The sequence below is a fragment of the Neopelma chrysocephalum genome, unplaced genomic scaffold, assembly GCF_003984885.1.
Source record: "Neopelma chrysocephalum unplaced genomic scaffold, ASM398488v2 Primary Assembly neopelma1_24, whole genome shotgun sequence".
Taxonomy (NCBI): domain Eukaryota; kingdom Metazoa; phylum Chordata; class Aves; order Passeriformes; family Pipridae; genus Neopelma; species Neopelma chrysocephalum.
Genome location: NW_020897693.1, coordinates 6514498 through 6534077, shown reverse-complemented (window position 1 = coordinate 6534077; position 19580 = coordinate 6514498). Strand labels below are relative to the sequence as shown.

The following is a 19580-nucleotide window of genomic DNA, read 5'->3' as shown; positions in this document are numbered from 1 at the left end:
CTATCCTCTTTTATATAGAGTTATGTACCCAAGAGAAGCAGTAACTAAAGGAAAACTGGACATCAACGGTCTATTTTGGTGATGAGGGTAAAGTTTTGCTATAGGCCACACAGTAAATACATCACTTGCCAGAACCATACAACAGTGTAAGAACCTCAGTATGAAAACCTGTTTATGGCCATATAAATGAGTTTTACTTACGGCATGTTTTTGAGCTCTCCTAAGCTCTGTAACCTTGCAGGCAGTATTCAGGAAAAAAAATGCAGAAAAAAACCAAAAAACCACAAGCAAACAAAACAAACACAAAAATCAAAACCCAACCCACCAAAACAATCCTCCCTCTCCTCAAAAACCAAGTAGCAACCACCACAATCAGGAGGATGGTTGTCCTGTAACAAGAGAGCAAACACCATTTTTCATTCAAATTGTGGGTCTGTACAGCTAGAATGTGCATCTGTGCTGAAATCCATTGCTACTTGTTAGGAGGAGGAAAGGGTTGTTGTCACTAAGGAAAATAAGGTCATTCATCCACACACCATTGGCACTTCGTTTATAAAGAGCTCCTGGGAATGCTTTAGTCTAGTCAGGCCGTATAGAGACGTAAACTTGGGGAAAAACAACCTCAAAGTTATATGGAATTAAACAATACGTATTGGAGAAGCAAAACTTACCATCTGGACAGTAACATCCATCAACACAGGAAAGCTCACTGTCAATGCATTGTGATTGCTGATGACATGAAACAGGACAGCAGTTGATGCATTCATTGTAGGTCAAGGGTTCAGTACAGGTAATGACTAAAAAATAGAAACAGGTAGAGAAAAGGTATTGTGGTAATGCCTCAGGGCTTCAATAGATTGCACATGTTCCTTTCAGGTATTTACTTTTTGGCAAGTCAATTGAGTATCTGTTGTCTAGAGAAATGGCTTTCATAACACACACACACTCGCAGAATTGATACATATTTATATATATTCACATTTTGTCCATTAAAGGTGCTTTAAGAAGGAATAATCTTAAATTACACCAAGGGAGACTCAGAAATTTTCTCACAGCAGAGCTATTCAGACACTCAGACCATCACAGTCAGAACAGAGATTTTTGGAACCATTGGGGAAATCTGTCCTGGATGACAAAGCAGTTTGGGTCCTGTGTTACAGGCAGGTGAACAAATTAGATAATCTCTTTCAAACTTACTTTACGTGACTTATATAACGAACACTTACGCAAGTGTAATTTGAATTTATTTTTAAGACTCATGACACACATATCAGAAAGCCATGAAGATCTGGACATTTGAAAGAGTAGCTCTATGAAAATAAAAATGGTTAATCATCTTTAAAAATATCTCATTTAGTAAGAAGGCTCTTAAATCACATTGTAATAAGCTCAGTACTTTAAATATATTCCGTACAATTTATACACATGAAAGAGAAGTCCCATCTCATTTATGTAGCCTTGACGTGAGTTTCATTCACTCAACAGTTTCATTAAGAGCTATATGAATCCAAAATAGGAGGAAGGACAATAAAGTAAAACTATGAAGAGCATCCTTTTCAAAATGCAGCTAATAAGCAGCACTTGCAAGTACGAAAGCATCTACGTACCACACTGCTCGAAGTGCACACGCCATCCATGAAGTGGCTTCCCTGCTTGGGCACACGCTCTGGCATATTCAGTTAGTGCTCGACACCAAGTTGCATTATCAACTGCTGACCTTACACAAACAAAAATTGACATATTATTTTCTACCTACATTCAAACATGCAATCATAACCTCATGAATGCTCCTGCATTGCATACAACCATCTTGTCTGAACCTACTTTAAAACTGTACTGTGCTGCTGGGCTAGGTTAAAAGTCTTTAATGGATTAGACATTTTGCCACAGATCATCAATATGAATACCAATATATTTGAGACCCCACACAAATTTCTTGAATAAATCCATGAAAGACAGACATACAGCAGTATAAACAGACTTGAATAAAGGTCTTGAGTTTTACAAAAGGGCTAGCACCCTGCAGAAAACTCACAAGAAAGTGTAAGATTTCCACCAGTGAGTCACCATGGTACTGCGAATGGAAATTACCTTCTGTCCTGCCTGTTGATTTAACTGGTAAAAGTTGCTTGGACAAGGAGCATAGCAGGTTGTGATATGTTAGCATAAGTTCAAATAGTAATCAAATTTCTCTTTACAATGGATTACCATATGGCTTCCAGATGCCAAAATGACCTTTTCACTATTACTTTTCATTATAGTAATACTATACTAATACTAAGGATGTTGCACACTCAGAATCAAAACAGGTGCCATATTCATGGGAGATACATTAACAAATTATGAAGATATCATGGCCTGACTTTGGTCCCCTTTATGCCAAAGAAAATAGGAACAACTCCACAGTGTTCCACTGCAGTAAAACTAGAACAAGTGAGCAAAGACAAAATAATAATGTCAGATAGAAACAAATATGCAGAAAAAGATACAAATCAGTTCCGTTAACATTTACAATTCATTCTCATGATAGAAGGACTTCTTTTTTATAATAGTTTTGTTATTACCCAAAAACATTCACTTACATGCAAAGATCATTTGTGCAGCTTGCCATAAAAGAAAGAGGACTCACATATTCATGACATTGTTTAAATGGGGGATGTAACAGGATATTGCACAGAGCATATGTCCTCTGAAATGAAAGAGACAGCTGTTGTGAAGAGAAGTTTTTAAAAAATAAACATAAGCTGAATATAATAGAATACTATGGAAAATCAGAACAGACATCTGTGACTAGGAATCACTTTCCTCTCACCAGCTAGAAGGAGTGTCTAGCAACATATTGCTCTACATGCCAGAGTATCCATAACCAGTATCATACCAGTGGTAGTAAAACACATTCCTTCCCCAAGGGAACTACAACTAAGCCAAAATAACCTGGAAAAGGTCTTCATTTTAATTAAATTACACAGTAAAAGACAACAGAACTAAACCATGCTTGTCATCAGCTTTAGTTTCAAAGCACTTCATTTAAGGGTTATATCCTGAAAATACTACTTAGAAGGAAAAATTACTTCAGTGTTATGGACAAAAGTAACAATGATTCATTTTTAAACACTGACAAATTAACTGTGCTCTCATTCTAGTTTTGTGTCCCTGCTTCTTTCTATGCTTCCTAAGGGAAGGAATGGGAACTAGTTCTAGAACATAAGCCTATTTTACAACTTTTCACTAATTTAGCTTCATTTTCAAACACTTCTATTGGCTGCTATGCAGATAATATAATATTTGAAAAGATCAAGAAATACAGAAGAAAAGGGGGGGCAGGATGGGACGACAAGAGAAGATCTGCTGCAGCAATCATTTTAATTCATCTCTCCAAAGAGCTTTGAATATTTCCAGTGAGATTGAATATTTCCAGTCTCCTTCAAAGCATTAAGTCAAATTCTTGCTCTAATTAGAATCACCAGCTATTGTAGTAATGTTTTTGTGTTGATCCAAACCTGTAGAGATTCATGGGTTTGTGTCAGGCACGGTGGTTCATTGAGAAGAGATTTATCCCAGTTGGGTGTTCCTTGTGGAGGATTTTCCTGCCAACTCTCTACGAATTCAGTTACATCATCTGTCAGTTTTCCTAAACAAGACACACACATACAGTCACACAGTGACTTGGAAGAATAACAGCGTCTCTATAGGATTTCCCAGGGAAACATCTCAATAATCAAAACACATTAAGAAGAGAACACCCATCCCTTCTTACTACTAAATGAAACAGCTGAAATCGATCTGGTACTTCCAAGAAGCAAAAAATACTTTTAAAAGGAACTACAGAAAGGGTTTTAGAATAGCAGAAGGCAGCTTACTCAGGCTATTTGGCAAGGAAGGGCTTTAAGTGAGGAAGGCCATGCCTCCCTTAGTCCATCAATCAGAAAAAAAAAAAGCTTTAATAAACTGTATATATATGGGTCTATGCTTCTATTTTAAATGAAACTCCCAACAGAGAGCGTAAAACCAAGAAAGATGAGGCATTCATAGGTCACTGCAACAGTTCAAAATGATTGTCTGCATTAGCCAAGTAGGGTGTGACACTTAACATAGGTAGAAATGTCCATGCTAGAGTGAAACTAGCTAATCATTAATACTATCATCCATCATGGACAAGTGGTGACACTGATTACTGCTTGGATTACCCACAAATGCATGTCTTGCCATATCTTCATGGCAACTGCTCCCCAAGCTAACTGGATGAAGCTCATATGCAGTGTATTTAGACTTGTGCTACAATCACAGTTTAATGTGACTGAGACACTGAGAAAGGTGAGAGTATGCAGGAAAGTCTCTGGGGCAACGAGCTATTGACCTTGGTATTAATATAAGCAATTTGATTTAGTGAGCAAAGGATTCAGTGTGGGTAATGACTATCAACAGTGCAGGGTTGGTGCTTTCTGAAACTGAGTGGCATGCACAAACAACAGAGGAAACCCAGCACATCTACTCTGAGCTTTGGAGTAGTACGCTACAGAAATATCCTAATGTTAAAGGGAAGCAAAGAGCTAAACAGCCCAAAGCAATGATTTCCAGAAGTTTTTATAGCCTAACTTGAAATACCTTTCAAGAGACCTGTTTTTCTTTCCCTGTTTATTTTATTGAGGTCTTCACTCAGTATTTACTGAAAGCCAAGACTCTTGGAAGTGTCTGAAGTTAATAATGAAGGATCACTAGTTAATTCTGACAGTGTTATCATAAATGAAATGCCAGATCAAACAGGATTTGACAGTTTTCATTTATTTGATTTAGTAATTACTGATTTATTTCCAATAGCAACATCTCAGGCTTCCACAGGCTGAAAAATTGCTAAGAGAACAGCAAACATTTAAAATCAGATTTTACCTTTCAGGTCCCAAGAAACTGAAGTACAAATGCCATTGCAGGTAATTGAGCAAGACAGTTTTTTTAAGATATTCCTCCCCACAGCCCCAACTGTAATAAAACTGATCCTCTTCGCTAACAGTATCACCTTACAGAAGTATTTCCACATCGTATTTTCCATTACAAAAGTTATTCATCTTAAATTCAATTAGCATTATAATTAAAAACTAAGCAAAGTAATATTTATTTCACCTGAAAAAATCCCCCACATTATACAACAGGAAGCATCTTAAATACTCACCATAACTAGTTTCAAGGTCATCCTGCAGAATAGCATTATTGTTTCCACACAGTCCATGAGTTTTGCCCAGGTACTCTGGTGCCATTTTGATGTATACTGCAGATGTACCATCCCATGCCAGAGTAAAGGCATACTGGTGCCTGACTAGGAAGTATCCAGCTAGTTTCTGGATGTGTAAGTTTCCAATAATATGAGGTAATCGTACTCTGAAATGACACAGAATCAAAAATAACATTACATTACAAAATATAACCATTAAAAATAAATTACTTGCTGATGTAATGACTGCCTCATGCATCTGAAAATTCCTGATGTAAATATTGACTAACTCCACTAAACCAAATGAAGTTGCAAATAACAGCAAAAATCAAAGGATGAATGTCAATGGTTATACTTCTTAATACTATATAACACCAATTCAGTTATCACCTTCCTCAGACACTACTCCGTAGATGGGGAGTAATTATTGCATTTGTGGTCTGGATACTTTTTTAAGCTACCAACAAATAAGTTTACATCTTTGCTATCAAAATGTTACCATGACATTAATTCTAATGTAACTAGAGCATCAGAAAATGACTGGAATTACCCAAAGCCTTTATAGGTGACTTCACTGCTCATCTTTATCTGTTCATCTCCAGAAAAGAATAAACTAATGGACCTTTTGCAGGAATAAGGAGAAGAATGGCATTCAGGATCATTATTCACCTGCCAAATAAAAACACTAGTGTCAAAGTCAAGTTTTTAATCAAATTCTTTGCAATCTGCATGTCATACAACTAATACCCCCAATCCCACACTCAGCAGTGAACAAATAGTTTGGTCCCACTCTAGCACAAAAAAACTGAGTTATGTTTTCATAGCTGTGGTCTTTTCACAGCTTTGTGCAAACAAAGCAAGCTTTGGCAGTACACACATCAGTTTTATTCCAGTTGTTTACATTTTGTGCTGTGGTAACTGGCAGCCCACAAAACATAAGAATTACATTTATCTTACATTCTACAACCCCATAGTATTATCTCAAGCGATTTTTAATCTCTTAAAATTAATACATCATTAGCACATCCAATAACATTTAAAAGGAATGTAGAAGCATGGTTCCCTACCTGTATGGAAAAGCTCTGTTCATCTGCTTCCGCATGTCTCACAAGTGCGTATGAAGATTTCCCAGAAAAATAATAATAGAGTCCATCAAAAGTTTCAAAATTATACTGGCCCCATGTTCTGCATATATGATCTCTTTCAGCACCTGTGTTATACACTAACAAAAGGAGAGTCGCTTTAGACATAGCACTGGGGTTTTTTTTAATTCACACTCTAGTTGACATGGCCCAGTATATGTGGCGTACTGTGAAATATTATCACTTAGAAGAATCGGAAGGAAAAACGTTAGAGCACGAAAGAACCTTTAGGCAGAGGGTAGTAATTCTTGTAGCTGTGGGAACCCAAGTACAATCCCGGAATTGCAGTTAGTTTTCTCTTTTTACACACCTGTCTGGCATCTCGGTCCAGTTGCATTAAATCGACTGCAGTTGCACAGCTCCCTGTAGACACACTCACCTCCATTAAAACATGTAAGTGAATCTGAGTGGAAAAAAACCAAGGCATATTAAAAATAAATTATGATAATTTTCTTTCTTAAGAACCAGTGCTTTCACCAAAGTGGAAATTCACTACATGAATGACAGGAGATGCTGACTTAGCATTAAAGGGCCCTGGAGAATCCAACTGGCCTCCACAAAAAGGAAAAATACTGTGAAAGTTTCACTTCAAAACATACAGTCAGTTTAGCAAATATATTACATATGTAGAGAAGCCAAATCAAAATGGTTGGCTGTTAGTCTGACATGTTTTCAGTCCCCTAAGCAATGAATAGATGAAGTGAACAAGTACTGCACAACAAAAAAGCACAGTGCCTATATCCTTACTTATACTAGTAACACCCTATGGATAAGCTCTGCCAGGATAAGAGCAAATACAATACATTAGAAATACGAATGTTTAGATGCCAGTTGTATATCTTTCACCTGCCTGTCCTCCTTCTATCTTGCAGCTTCACAAACACTATCCATAAAGACACAGATCCCTGACTTGCAACTTGACATGTTTGGGCTTGGGGCAGGGAGGTGCTGGGTTTTTTATTTTCCCTGGGAAGATCCCCATCAAAATATGACCAAACAAGTTTTCACAGTTTAAGGAAAGATGTGCACAAGCAGAAACAAAGTTTCTTGCTACTAAATTAAAACTTTGTGCTTGAATCTTTTTTTAACAATTGTGATCTCTTCACTTATTTTGCTAATATTTGTTCTTATAAAGTTTTTTTAGGAAAGGATTTGAATTTTAATAATTGCCTATTACATAATTACGTAATTTTTGCACTTTAGAACACAAACTGAGATTGCATTTGTTGCAGACAAGTTGCTCAGAAGAAACAGTTTCAGGAAGAGACAAACTAAAGACTCAGTCTTCTTTTCTTTATCTTTATAAACACATCATTCTTGAAAAATAATCATAGAACCATAGAATGGTTTGCATTAGAAGGGACCTTTAAGATCATCTATTCCAATCCCCCTGCCATGGGCAGGCACACCTTGCACTAGACCAGGTCACTCAAAGCCCCATGCAGCCTGGCCTTGAAGACTTCCAGGGATGGGGCATCCACAACTTCCCTGGGCAACCTGTTGCAGTGCCTCACCATCCTCACAGTAAAGAATTTCATTTTAATATCTAATCTAAACCTACTCTCTTCCAATTTCAAGACATTATCATTATGCCATGCTAAATACCATAATGTTAGAATGAGGAAGACATCAAGAATATTACAGCAAAATATAATTAAAGAAAAAAATCTCAAGTGTTCATCTACTTAAAGTCACGTGATTTTTACAAAATACTCTCTTCAGTTACAAGTTTACAGAATCCTTACTAAGTTCCGACAAAATTTGACAGAACATTTTATTAGTGCTATTTCCATTTGCAATCACCTTATAAATACTACTTAGTTATTTGAAGACTTTAAAAATATCTAAACAATTAATTTTGATACCTTTGTTTTCAACATGCACCCCATATATACACCAAAAAAAAAAGAAAAAAAAATAGAGGCCATGCTGAAAAGAACAAAGCAGGTAGACAAAGCAAAAGGCAATGCTCCTTTCCCTGCCTGGCCAGCCCAAGTTCAATAAAAACTAATGCAAGCAGCATGTAGAAAGGTTCCTACTCACTCTGACTGAGCAGTCTCATTTACATACTCACAGTGACCAATCTTGACAATAATGCAAAAGCCTTGTTCCTCTTGTCAAGAGTGGCAGACATTCTGCTCTTTCATCTTGAGCATTGTGAGACTTGAGTAACCAGAGCTCAGGTCTCCATTCTTTGCTTCTCTAAGATTCTGCCCTATTGCCTGTCCAGTTACAATAATGCGCAATTAGACTGCAAGTCATGTTCCTCTTGGCTGTAGAGGAAGTTAGCCCCCTTTTGATGTTTCAGGTTGAATGATTCCCCTCTAAGTGTGGCTCAGGTAACCTGCTTCAAGCCATGTATATTCAGATTGTGAACAGAGTCAGCTGGCCTGGGGGCCCTTGTTGTCATCAGGAAGGATCTCCCTGGCTCTCTTTTAGAGAGAAAGGAAGTTAATCAAATCTGAATTGGAGGTGAAATGACTCAGTGATGAGTGTTTTCTTCTTTACGAAGTTTTCTTCTGAGTATGTAAGATTCTAAGAAAATATGATAATCATAGCTCTTATATTTCTTTATATCCGTTTACATCACTGTAAAGTATGTTTCCTTACACTGCATAGAAGAGCTGTGTGTGCAAATAATAGTTATCCTTAGGCATGTACTGAGAAAAGCAGCATTGTTTCAGATCACATTTAGTGCTCCTACTACTGCAAACAAAGTGGCCTCCTTTAATCATATAACTCCACTCAATTAATGCAGAAATACTTCCTAGAATATCAGGAACAAATTCTGATCTTTGTCATTAAAAGAATATAAGCTCCCTAACTAAGCTAATCCATATGACCATGTCAAATAGAAAAGTTTATGGAAAGGTTATGTCATGTCTGCCCCAGAGATGTGAGAAACATTTTAATACCTGCAGAAAAGGAAAAAAACATCAAGACTAAATGAAAACTAGAATTGGGAAAAGTTATGGAAGAATATTGTGGCTTTCATTTACCTGAAAGTGACACCTACTAAAAAGTTCTCAGCTCCTCTTTCCCCTTTGACATTATGCCAGTTGAGTGCATTGGGTTGGAATCTGAAACTGAAAACTTGTGAGACTTTTCTAGCAGAAAATGGTAGACCTAAGTAATACAATTTGACTCACGTAGGTAATTAAGGGATTTCTAACCTGTTGCCACTACAACCTGCAGAATATGACCACTGCAGTCATGAAGCTACTCATCCCAAATTCCCTCTTTATTGAGCAGGCTAAAGACTTGGGTTCACCTTGTAACACAGGCTGGAGTTCTTCTCTGTTCTCACAGCTTAAATATTCTAACCATCTGGTAATTACTGAATAGGCTGCACAATATGCAGATAGGGTTACATTAGTCCCTTGGGTGCATGAACCTCCTTTTCAGTTCATCCCCCTTTTAAATTCTTCAGGCAGTAAGAGCCTTGAGGCCAGTGCTGCCATTCTAGAAGCAGTAGCTGAACCTTAAACCCATTATTTATCAGAGCCTCTGAAAAAGTGTGACTGTAATCTAGGCTGTTTGCACTTCACTGCAAGGGTTTCTGGAGATTAGTGTCCACCTTCACACAAGCGACTACTTCTTGTGTTCTCTGAAGAGACATGCTTTAGGAGCATCAGGATAACTGTTCAAAGCCATCTTGCATCTTCATCAAAATACACATTTATTTTGAAATATTATTATAGATACATATATTGCATCTATGATATTGTGCACACAGTTTATTTTACTTTCTTGCATTACTTCTTCTCTAATGAGTACTTAAGACCTCTTGAATTTATTTCAGTTGCAAATGAACTCTATGTCCTGGCTTGCTTATCCATGATTTATTCTTCTGATCTAATGTCTATGAAGAATAAAATAAGTACAGCTCAAAGTAATTTATGTGGTGTGAAGCCCTTCAGCATGAAGTGAGATACGGTCACTAAAGAACCAGTCTCACCCCTCAGAGCACAAAGATCTAACTGCAAGGCAAGCATGTATATGTATTCCACACAAAAGTTAAGATACTAAATCAGAGACATCTATTGCACTTTCATTCAAGAACACAACTGACTACTGAGATTACCATGCACATCAATTTTGAGATAGTTGATTTTGCTTTAACCATCATGTGAATACAGATGCTCCAACTCAGTTTTGACCTCACTGTAATACACCATTATCACCATCACATCTAATTCTTGAAGAGCTGTGGCTGAGGTGGACCTTCCTATAGGTTATTTTTCTGTAAAACATTAAGTACTCACTAGTGTTGAAATTCTGTATTTTGTTACTGTTTTTTAAGACATGGTATGAAAAAAAATAGTTTAATGCAAAGCAATAGAGACAGGTTTCTTCCCACGATATCGATTACTAGACTCACTTGGACAGAAAAGTTTAAGTATGAAAGACTAATTTAGAGATCTGAAAGTGATAAAGTTTTACTTAAGTAAGGTAAATACAAGATCCAACCTGTGCCCTCAGTTCATACGATTGTGCCTATACATCAACTTTGACCCAAACAGTTTTAGAGCCCCAGAGAGTCATTTACAGAAATAGACAAAAATAGAAAAAGAAATATTTTTCAGGATTCTTTAAAAAAATGACATTTTTTAAAATTCCATGCAAGTGTAGGAGGGAGGTTTGTCTGAAGGTAAAAGTACTAAAATGATCAATTAATTAAAAATTAATCTTTATTCTGAAATGGAAAAGTGAAAAAGAAAAGCAGATCAGGATAAAAATTTTCAAGAAGCTTATGTTAGACGTACAGTGACACATAAAAAAAAAGTAAAGTTATGCTTAAAATGGAATATTTAAATTTTTGCTGTCAACATTCTTCAAATTTTATATTTTGTAACTCTGCATAATTTCCATCACACACTTTCTCTAGGTGCAATCTTTCATTAAGAGCTTTCCGCTGCCTTTGACTGTGGAGAAATAACACAGCAAGTATTTCTTGCATTATCTTTTGCCCTTCAACTTCATAGTCTGTGAAAGTATCTGCCTGCAATGGCAGGCAGATGGCACATGCTTCTATAGGATGCAATACAGCCCTGGGCCACGCTGGATCTAAAATTTTCTTCGGGATTCTGAGGTGAATGAGTAGGATGCAATTTTAACCCTTCAATCCCAAGAGCCTTCCAGTTAGCTGCAGATGTTCTGCTCTTGTGCATGTCCTCAAATCAGTCTTCAAGCACACATTTTAAGGGACAAGTATCTTCTATAGTAACAGTGACTCACGCCTGCTACAGCATTTCAACACAAGAAATTTGAAGTGTTTAACATATTATAAATTCTCAGCAGTAGTTTGAATACTTCCACAAATAATTTGTTTTGCCTGTCTTTATATTAGCTCTGCAGTCTTCTGTTTGGGGTTTGGTTTTTTAACTTCATTTATTGTTGTTTTAATTTTACATGAAAAACTGATTTGTGCAGAAAAAAGTCAGAAGTTTAACAGCTATGTAAACTATGTGTTAGCTTTGCCAATTATTACAATAAACATTTTAAATGCCATGCTCCCTAGGTAGAAGAAACTAACACAAGAATTTATCTCTTGGCATTTGTTTGTGCTGTAGCAACCTTTTTGTTTCACTGACAGATAAGACATGACCTCACTTTCTGAACTGCTTTCAGATGACTAATACTACACAAAGGTAAAGAGATCTGTTGCACAAGTCATGCACTCATTCCACATAGAACATGTTGGTTTATCTCCATAGAGCTACTGAAAGCAAGAAAAAATATTATTGCAACAAGAATTGCCTGTGACTATAATGAACTTATATTTCATACTACTATAGTTTTATTTCAAAGATTATTTTCTTAGAGACATTGCTAAGCCAGGGAGAGCAGCTGACAGCCTACCTTGCTGTTCTGTTTTGGGGTTTTTTTGGATTTGTTTCTTGTTCTGCTTTTTAGTGTTTGGCGAGTTGTTTCTTTAACAAAAAAAAAACCCTTTACTATTTCATATATCCTCAAATGGGTGCAAATCCCAGTCCATGGGCAGATTTATAGCAGCTTGCATCTCTTCAAATTGGAGAGGCCAAAATGAAACTATTTTTCTAAGTATTTGGAGCATGATATCGAAACTCTTGTATGAAGCAGATCAGGTTATTCTTTTGTTTTGTTTTTCAATATGTCTTTCACACACAGACAACAATGCATTCCATTTCCCACACAGAGTTTACTGGAATTTAAAAAGGAAACTCCCAGGTCTGGGTATTACACTGCTTAAAAAGTTTAATAAGACTAATTTTATTTGCCTTCAAGTACGGGCAATCATTAATAACTTTTAAAGCAGGTCTTCAAAAACATTGTCTTTCCAAACCAAGTACATCAGAAATGGAAAATCCACACGTAATGTTTTTGCCTCATAGAAATATGAGTTAGAAAAAACCAAAAAGGCTGTACTATTACGTCTGCAGAGAGCAATGAAATCTATTTTTTGCCATTGTAACTGCATCCTCCTTCAGAAGCTTAGACATGCAATGAGTTAGCATGAGAAATTTTCTACCCATTTCATTCTCCCTTGTTCTAATTTTTTTCTCCCCTTTCTTAAGTATTAGGGCTGTTTAAGAGGCACTAAACTTGCACATAAACCTTTGCAAGAGTTTTTTAATAGAAGCCTTGCAAAGGATTTATGTACGTGTGTTTTATTGCACACTTGAACAGCAACACAACATATCTTAAAAGGTTTTTCCCAGCTGGTTGCTCTGAAGCAAAAAATGAAATCCACTAGACCCGTTAAAGGAGTTTTGACTAGAAAAAAAATAAACCCAGGGAAACAAATTATTATTATGGCAGCAAATTTCTCAGCATGATTTACTTATCTTCTCTTTGTAAGCTGCTTTATTTAGTTTTTAAAAAATGAAATCATAAGTACTTCTTGATCAGTAAGCCAATGCAACCCTCAAAAAGAGAGGACGTTTTACTAGTATAGACTGCTATATTTGTAAAGGAATTTTATCATACGCAACATATATGACTTTTTCATATACTGGAGAGAGGTTCATAGGTAATAGTCCTTATTTGAGCAATACTACACTTCTCTAAACTTTTGCACTGTTCCTCCACATCCAGCTGCACACTTCCCAAAAGCTTCTGAAAATAGTGTGTATTAAAGATATTAAAAGCTTCTGAAGATGACACAACCCTAACCACAACTGATGAGTCCATTCCACACATCTTGCCTTTTGTGCTATAAAGCTGTGGAGTACAAATCCACACTATTCACTATCAGGTAGGTCCCACATCCAATGCAATCCATCAGGCTAACTGAAGAGAAACTAGAGGTTTCGCACCACTAACTAAAATTACTGGGAATTATTTTGCCTCATACTTCTCCTTGTACAGAACAAGCATGACATGGACCTTTCTGTAAAGCTAACACAGAGGATCTTTACCCTTCAGCAAAGATATTTTAAGCCTGTCCACTTCATTTGTGAAAATAAGATGAAACAAAAAACCAACACACACATTCCTCAAGAAAATACCCACCACTGCAAGCTGGTGGCTAAGGTACCCTATCTTGCTAACCCACAGATTATACACACGAAGAGCATCCATAGATCACCTCAGCAAAAACATAGCAAACAAAAAACCTCCAAGCACAGGAGAGGTACAGGGCAGACAATTTAATGGCACCCAGTAGCAATCCACCTATTTAGGTATATCACTACAAGAGCAGATTTCCCTAGTAAAAGGTTTTTATTAGAAAAACTGCAGTTAGAGACAATCTTTCAAACCAGAACCAGGTGTAAACTTAAAGCTATGTTAAACCCTATAACAAAGTATCCCACTGCTATGGATCTTAAAGATTGATCAGAGCAGACCTCCTTTACCACAAAGACTTGTATTAGTTATTTTAGGGCTTTTTCTTTCTAAAAAATAATTAAATTATGCAGAAAATAAAGTTCAAGAGATTTCATGTGGAAACATAAATAACTTACTGGATGGTCCACATTTCATATTGTGAAGTCTCCTGTTCCGAGATAAGGACATTGTAGTAGATGAGGTGTTATAAATTGCCATTCCAGACTCCTTTCAGAAAGAATAAATAAATCAGCAGCTAAAACCAAGACATTTAAAAATCTCTTCAGAGTCTATCAGTAAATTTACCAGTTTTAGTAAGCTCACTGCTTCATATTTGCTCACTACAACATTATCAAAAAACTCCATTCTAAAATAAAAAGTACAGTCACTCTACTCAAGACTGCAATAGTTCTTTTTTCTTTTTCCAGTCATCTAAAGATATTTCTTACTGAAGATTCCTGCTCAGTAGGCTAACAGAGAAGGAAACAAAGAGTCTATTGCTATTTCTTGAATTCTTAGGGGGAGAACCTCAATCTATGAGCATTTGCTGTTATTGCTGGTTGATTTCATTACCTGTTTGCAGTTATGTGACATTTTTTTCTTTGCTGAGCTTTTCCCAGAAAGAGCAGGAAGAAAGCAGAAAGAAAGGCAACTCCTCTGTGGAGTCACAAACAAGGACAACAAAGCAAACTTTCCTTTTCCCACCCTCAAACAAGGGAGCAGGAACCACACACCCTAATTACATTTCAGCAACGTGCCATGAGTGATATAGACGAGTTGCCAAGATAAACCACATCCAAAAACCTGAGTGCTGAGCTGTAGTGATCTGATACTGCCAGGTCACTTACTCTTACTGAGAAGCAAAAAGGCTCCCACAATGCAATTGTTGCTGGATGAGCTAGACCAGACCTCAGCTTTCCCTCGAGCAAGGATGCTTCGTACAACAAACAACTTTCTGAAGGAGCTGAAGCCCTAGATACAACCACACAGTTTTCCCTGACTGCTTAAACACTTCAAACCCCAAGTTTTCTTTCATTCATAAATGACACTCCTCGTGAGTGGGATAAAATACACATTCGAGGACAAGTCTTTAAGAATTACAGAGAACAGCTACCAGAAATATTGATGGTATCACAGTAATGTACAGATATATTCAAGCAAGATTTGAGATGCACATTATCCTGATGACAGCCAGCACAGCCATCCCTCGATCCGACGCCACTTGCCCCCTCAGAGGGGTCTCGCCGGGCAAACCTGCCACTACCTGGGGCCATGAGCGACGGCACCGCATCACCTCATCAGCCCTGGTCGCATCTCGGTCGATGCTCTCCTCCCGGGGCTCCTCGGAGGGAAGCTGCACATCCCAGCCTCTCCGAGGAGGTGCCGCAGCTCCCGGCCCCGTCGTGCCCGCCAGCCGCCCCATCACAGCGCCCTGCTGTCCCCCCATACCTGCATCGCCGCGGAGAGGCCCTCTCCTGTCCGAGGTCCCCCGGCGCTGCCTCGGCTGCGGGCAGAGAACAAGGCAGGGTTGGCTCGGCCCGGGCAGCCCACCCGGCCCGGCCCTCCCACCGCGCATCACGGCGGCGGGGAAGGAGCCCTGCTGTGCCCTGGCCGGCTCTTACCTGCGGAGCGGCACATCCCCGTCGGCAGGGAGCTGCGCCCAGGCGCCCCATGGAGACAAGGCTGGAAGGCAAAGGCGGTAAGTTAGCGATGGCCAGGACTGCCCTGTCCTCTCTCCCATCCCATCCCACCCCACCCCATCCCCGCGCCCTGCCCGGCAGGAGCTCACCCGACGGCAGCCAGACGCACAGCAGCGCCCCGAGCAGGAGCCGGGTCTCCATGCGGGACCCCTGGAGGGCAGCTGCAGCTTCCCACAGAGCTCCGGCCACTACCTGCGCCTGGAGCTCATCCCGCCCTTCCGGGCGGGGCGGACTGGGGGTTTATCAGCCGCCCGCCCTCCGCCCCCCGGCCCTGCCCTACCCTACCCTACCCTACCCTACCCTACCCTACCCCAGCGCCCACCCCGGACACCGCCCCTCGCTGTGCAGCCCCGGGCCGGCTGCATCCCTGCAGCCGAGCGGCCCCGCTATCGCTTCTCCCTTCTCCTCCCCGCCTGTGCCGCCGCTGACCTCGCCGCCTCCTCGAGTTTATTTCCACTTTTCCGCCTTTCTGGGCTTCTCTGCCAGGGGAGGTTTAGGTTGGATATTAGGAAGAAATTTTTTACAGAGAGGGTAATCCGACATTGGAATGGGCTGCCCAGAGAGGTGATGGATTCACCAGATGAGACTGAATGTGGCACTTAGGGCCATGGTCTAGTAACCACGGCGGTGTTGGATCAACGGCTGAACTTGATCTCGAGGATCTTTTCCAACCCGGTTGATTCTATGATTCTATTATTCAGGAAATGATTCGTGTCCCGGTGTCTGAGCAGGAGCCGGGACTTTCGCGGTGGGGTGCGGTTTAAGGCTGCGCCTCACCCCAGGGCGAGAGGAGCCGGGGCTGCTCCCGGCGCTCCTGGAAACGCGCACGGACCGAGTGCAGCCAGCCCGCGGGGAACCGCGTGCTCCCCATGGGAAACGGCAAAGGTTGTCCGTGCTCAGCACGGAGCATTGGCCCCGACCCATTGAACCAGGTGTCAGGACTAGAGTAATGAAAGGCATGAGTAAAACATGAACTGAATGCAGCATGAAGCTAACCTGTATGGATGGTTTCCATAGCTTCTGATAAAATTTATTAGTATGAATTCACAATGTGGAGCCTTTTCCATGTTTATTCCTCTTCTTTTTTCGCTCTTTTTTTTCCTTGTGATTAAAGTTGCTTCCTTACATTATGTTTCTTCGTTTTCTCTTCCCTCTTCCTATCACTGTTACCTTTTTTCTTTTCCCTTTCCCATCTGCTGCTGTCTCTCTCCCCATCATTCTTCAGGTTTGCATATCTTATGTCAGAAGCTTTAGAAGCTGCCCATACCAGGCGAGAAACTGTCTCAGATGAAAAAGGGCCTTTTCTGACTGCTTTGAGAAGTCTGTTAACAGTAAGTCATTAAAAAGATCTCTTTTCTGCCTTTGTAATTTGTCCCTGTGGATTGTGTTTCTTGCTGCAACAAGTGTTTCATTTCTAATGAAATGATGGAAAACTAGTAATATTTTCACTGAGAATTCTGTTCTCTCCTGTAAGCGTTGGAGGGAAAATGTGTATGAAAGAAAAGGAAGTGAGAAGTAAAAGATATTCTTTAACACAGCCTCTTCCCAATAACCGCAAACAGATTTCTAGAATTATATGCTAGACTCTGCCTGCAGCAGAACCCATCTGCTCTTGAGTGCCACATGCACTTGGCTTTGGTGCACTTTCTCTGGTCCATGTTACATTAATGAAGTAGAGAAAGTAGATAAAAAGCCACAGGAATCAGGTTACTCAACACACACTTTAATGTATTTCTTTGCCTACTAAATGAGCTGCTCCTTTTATTCCTTTTCCCTTAATGCCACAACTAGCAAACAAGAACTGAAACTAGTTCAAAGCCAATTTAGATGCAATTTGATTTCTTCTTAGGTAAGATTTCATTATCTAAAAATAATAAAGAGTCATAATTTTATCATCTTCTGATATTATGTATTGGAATTAATGAAGAGTTCAGAACCATGTTTTAAATGTACTGATTATCGAACTTATGGTTTTGGAGCATGGGACAGCTTTGTGGATTTGTTTGCTTTGTATTTATGCACAGTAAAACACAGGAATTCATGTAACAGCAGACCAACAGCCAATCATGTTTGTCATCCTTTCTATGGTGTGTCCTCTGCATGAGGATTCAGAGCAGCTTTCACATCACCAAGTGAAGATTATTCCACAATTATTTACTACATGGAGGAGTTTCTGACTCCTGGAAAGTTCATCTGCATTGTAAAATCCAGTTGCTTTCTTTCAAATGTACATAACTTCAAGCTTATGAAAGAGCTATTCCTGTAAAGCCTTCTAGAAACAATTGGTAGATATCACTACTGTTATAGTCTATATGTAAATTTAAAGGACATGTACACAGGTTTTAATGTATCTTTTAAATTTCTTGTGTCTCCTTCTTTCTCTTTTCAAGTATAAGACAATTTTGCTTTGCATATGCAGGGAAGAAGTCCTATAGCAGTGTGTTTAATGCTTGGATAGAATAGCTTTTTGATATGATATGGTACTGGAACTCAGGTAGGAGACGTGATTCATGTACTAGTAATTGAAATTTTGAGAGAAAATTGTTTTCTGAAAACAATTGCATTTGTTTGTATGCAGGCTTAAAATGCATTCCTCTCTTATTCCTGACACCTGATATGAGAAAGAAGCAGTGTCCATCAAGTTTGAAATGTTCCAATACAGCAAAGCCATCTTCTGAAAGGGGTAAGAGCAATTTCTAAAGAAGCTGGTATAGCTCACAAAAATTATCACACAGAAATAATAAAACAGAATCCAGTTTGTATTTGGCAGTGTATGAGGTTTGTTTTATCATGCCTTTATATGTATTCATACAAGTTTCCACTCTGTTGGAAGGAGGAGCAGGTAAACCACCTGTGCTTAAACAAACCCTGTTCTCTCTGAAGTTATATGGGTAAAGGTGATTCTGCAGGGAGACAAAGAGACTTAAGTTAGCAGGTATCCTCATCTTGCTTCCAGTCCTGATTGCAGAAGTCTATAATTTTGTACAACAGTAGAATAAGCCCAGGGCAAAATAACATAAAAGAGATTAGTCTGAAATAGGCACCTTTACAGGTGCTCCGAGCTTGATTCTTCTGCAGTTACTCACAGTGGCCATGTCAGAGGCTCTATTTGTAAGCAACAATATTCTATCAGTGGGAAAGGCTCGTGGAAATCAAATAGTGGTACATCAGATTCACCCTGCTTACGTTTAAAAAAAGAAATAAAAAAAAATTAGGTTATTTACAGTATGGTCATTTATTGAAGCAGATTTTTCTGTTTGTTTGGGCCTGGGTTTTGTTTGGGTTTTGTGGGGGTTTTGTGGTTTTTTGGTTGGTTGGTTGGGTTTTTTTGGTTGGTTGGTTTGGTTTGGGTTTTGTTTTTTTAATCCAGGTGTTAGTATGCTTTAAATTTCACATCTTCGTGCTTTTCGTAACTACTAGGGTTAGTGAAATACATACATACCTACAAATACAAGAGACAAGTCTGGATTGGGAGCTCAGTGCCGTACGAGAAGCACCGGTTGTAGAATCCGCCCCAGGGAAAAGAGCAGGTAGCGCTCCGCAGGGGGGTGCGTGTACGTGTGCTTTTTTTTTTTTTTAAATTTTACTTTCTCCATCCTTTTGGCTGCAAACGGCCCCAGCCGGGGGCGGCAGGCAGGTTGTGGTACCCCCGGAGCAGCGAGGCCGGGGATGCGGGAGGCGGCGGCGGGAGCGCGTCCCTCCCACCACCCCGGGGCGCGGCCT

At 39.2% G+C, this 19580-nt stretch overlaps 1 protein-coding gene across 1 annotated transcript in view; it reads right to left on the bottom strand.

The window, feature by feature from the left end:
- OTOG (otogelin) overlaps positions 1-15998 on the bottom strand; it is a 100457-nt gene extending 84459 nt beyond the window's left edge. Inside the window, exons 1-12 of the mRNA XM_027674206.1 lie at positions 15947-15998; positions 15780-15840; positions 15607-15661; positions 14295-14385; positions 6659-6751; positions 6274-6428; positions 5757-5875; positions 5168-5373; positions 3501-3631; positions 2583-2689; positions 1608-1717; positions 672-797 (exon numbers count right to left, since the gene is read on the bottom strand). Coding sequence (XP_027530007.1) covers positions 672-797; positions 1608-1717; positions 2583-2689; positions 3501-3631; positions 5168-5373; positions 5757-5875; positions 6274-6428; positions 6659-6751; positions 14295-14385; positions 15607-15661; positions 15780-15840; positions 15947-15998 — 1306 coding nt within the window. The remainder of the gene's footprint in view (positions 1-671; positions 798-1607; positions 1718-2582; positions 2690-3500; positions 3632-5167; positions 5374-5756; positions 5876-6273; positions 6429-6658; positions 6752-14294; positions 14386-15606; positions 15662-15779; positions 15841-15946) is intronic.
- Between the last annotated feature and the right edge of the window lie 3582 nt (positions 15999-19580).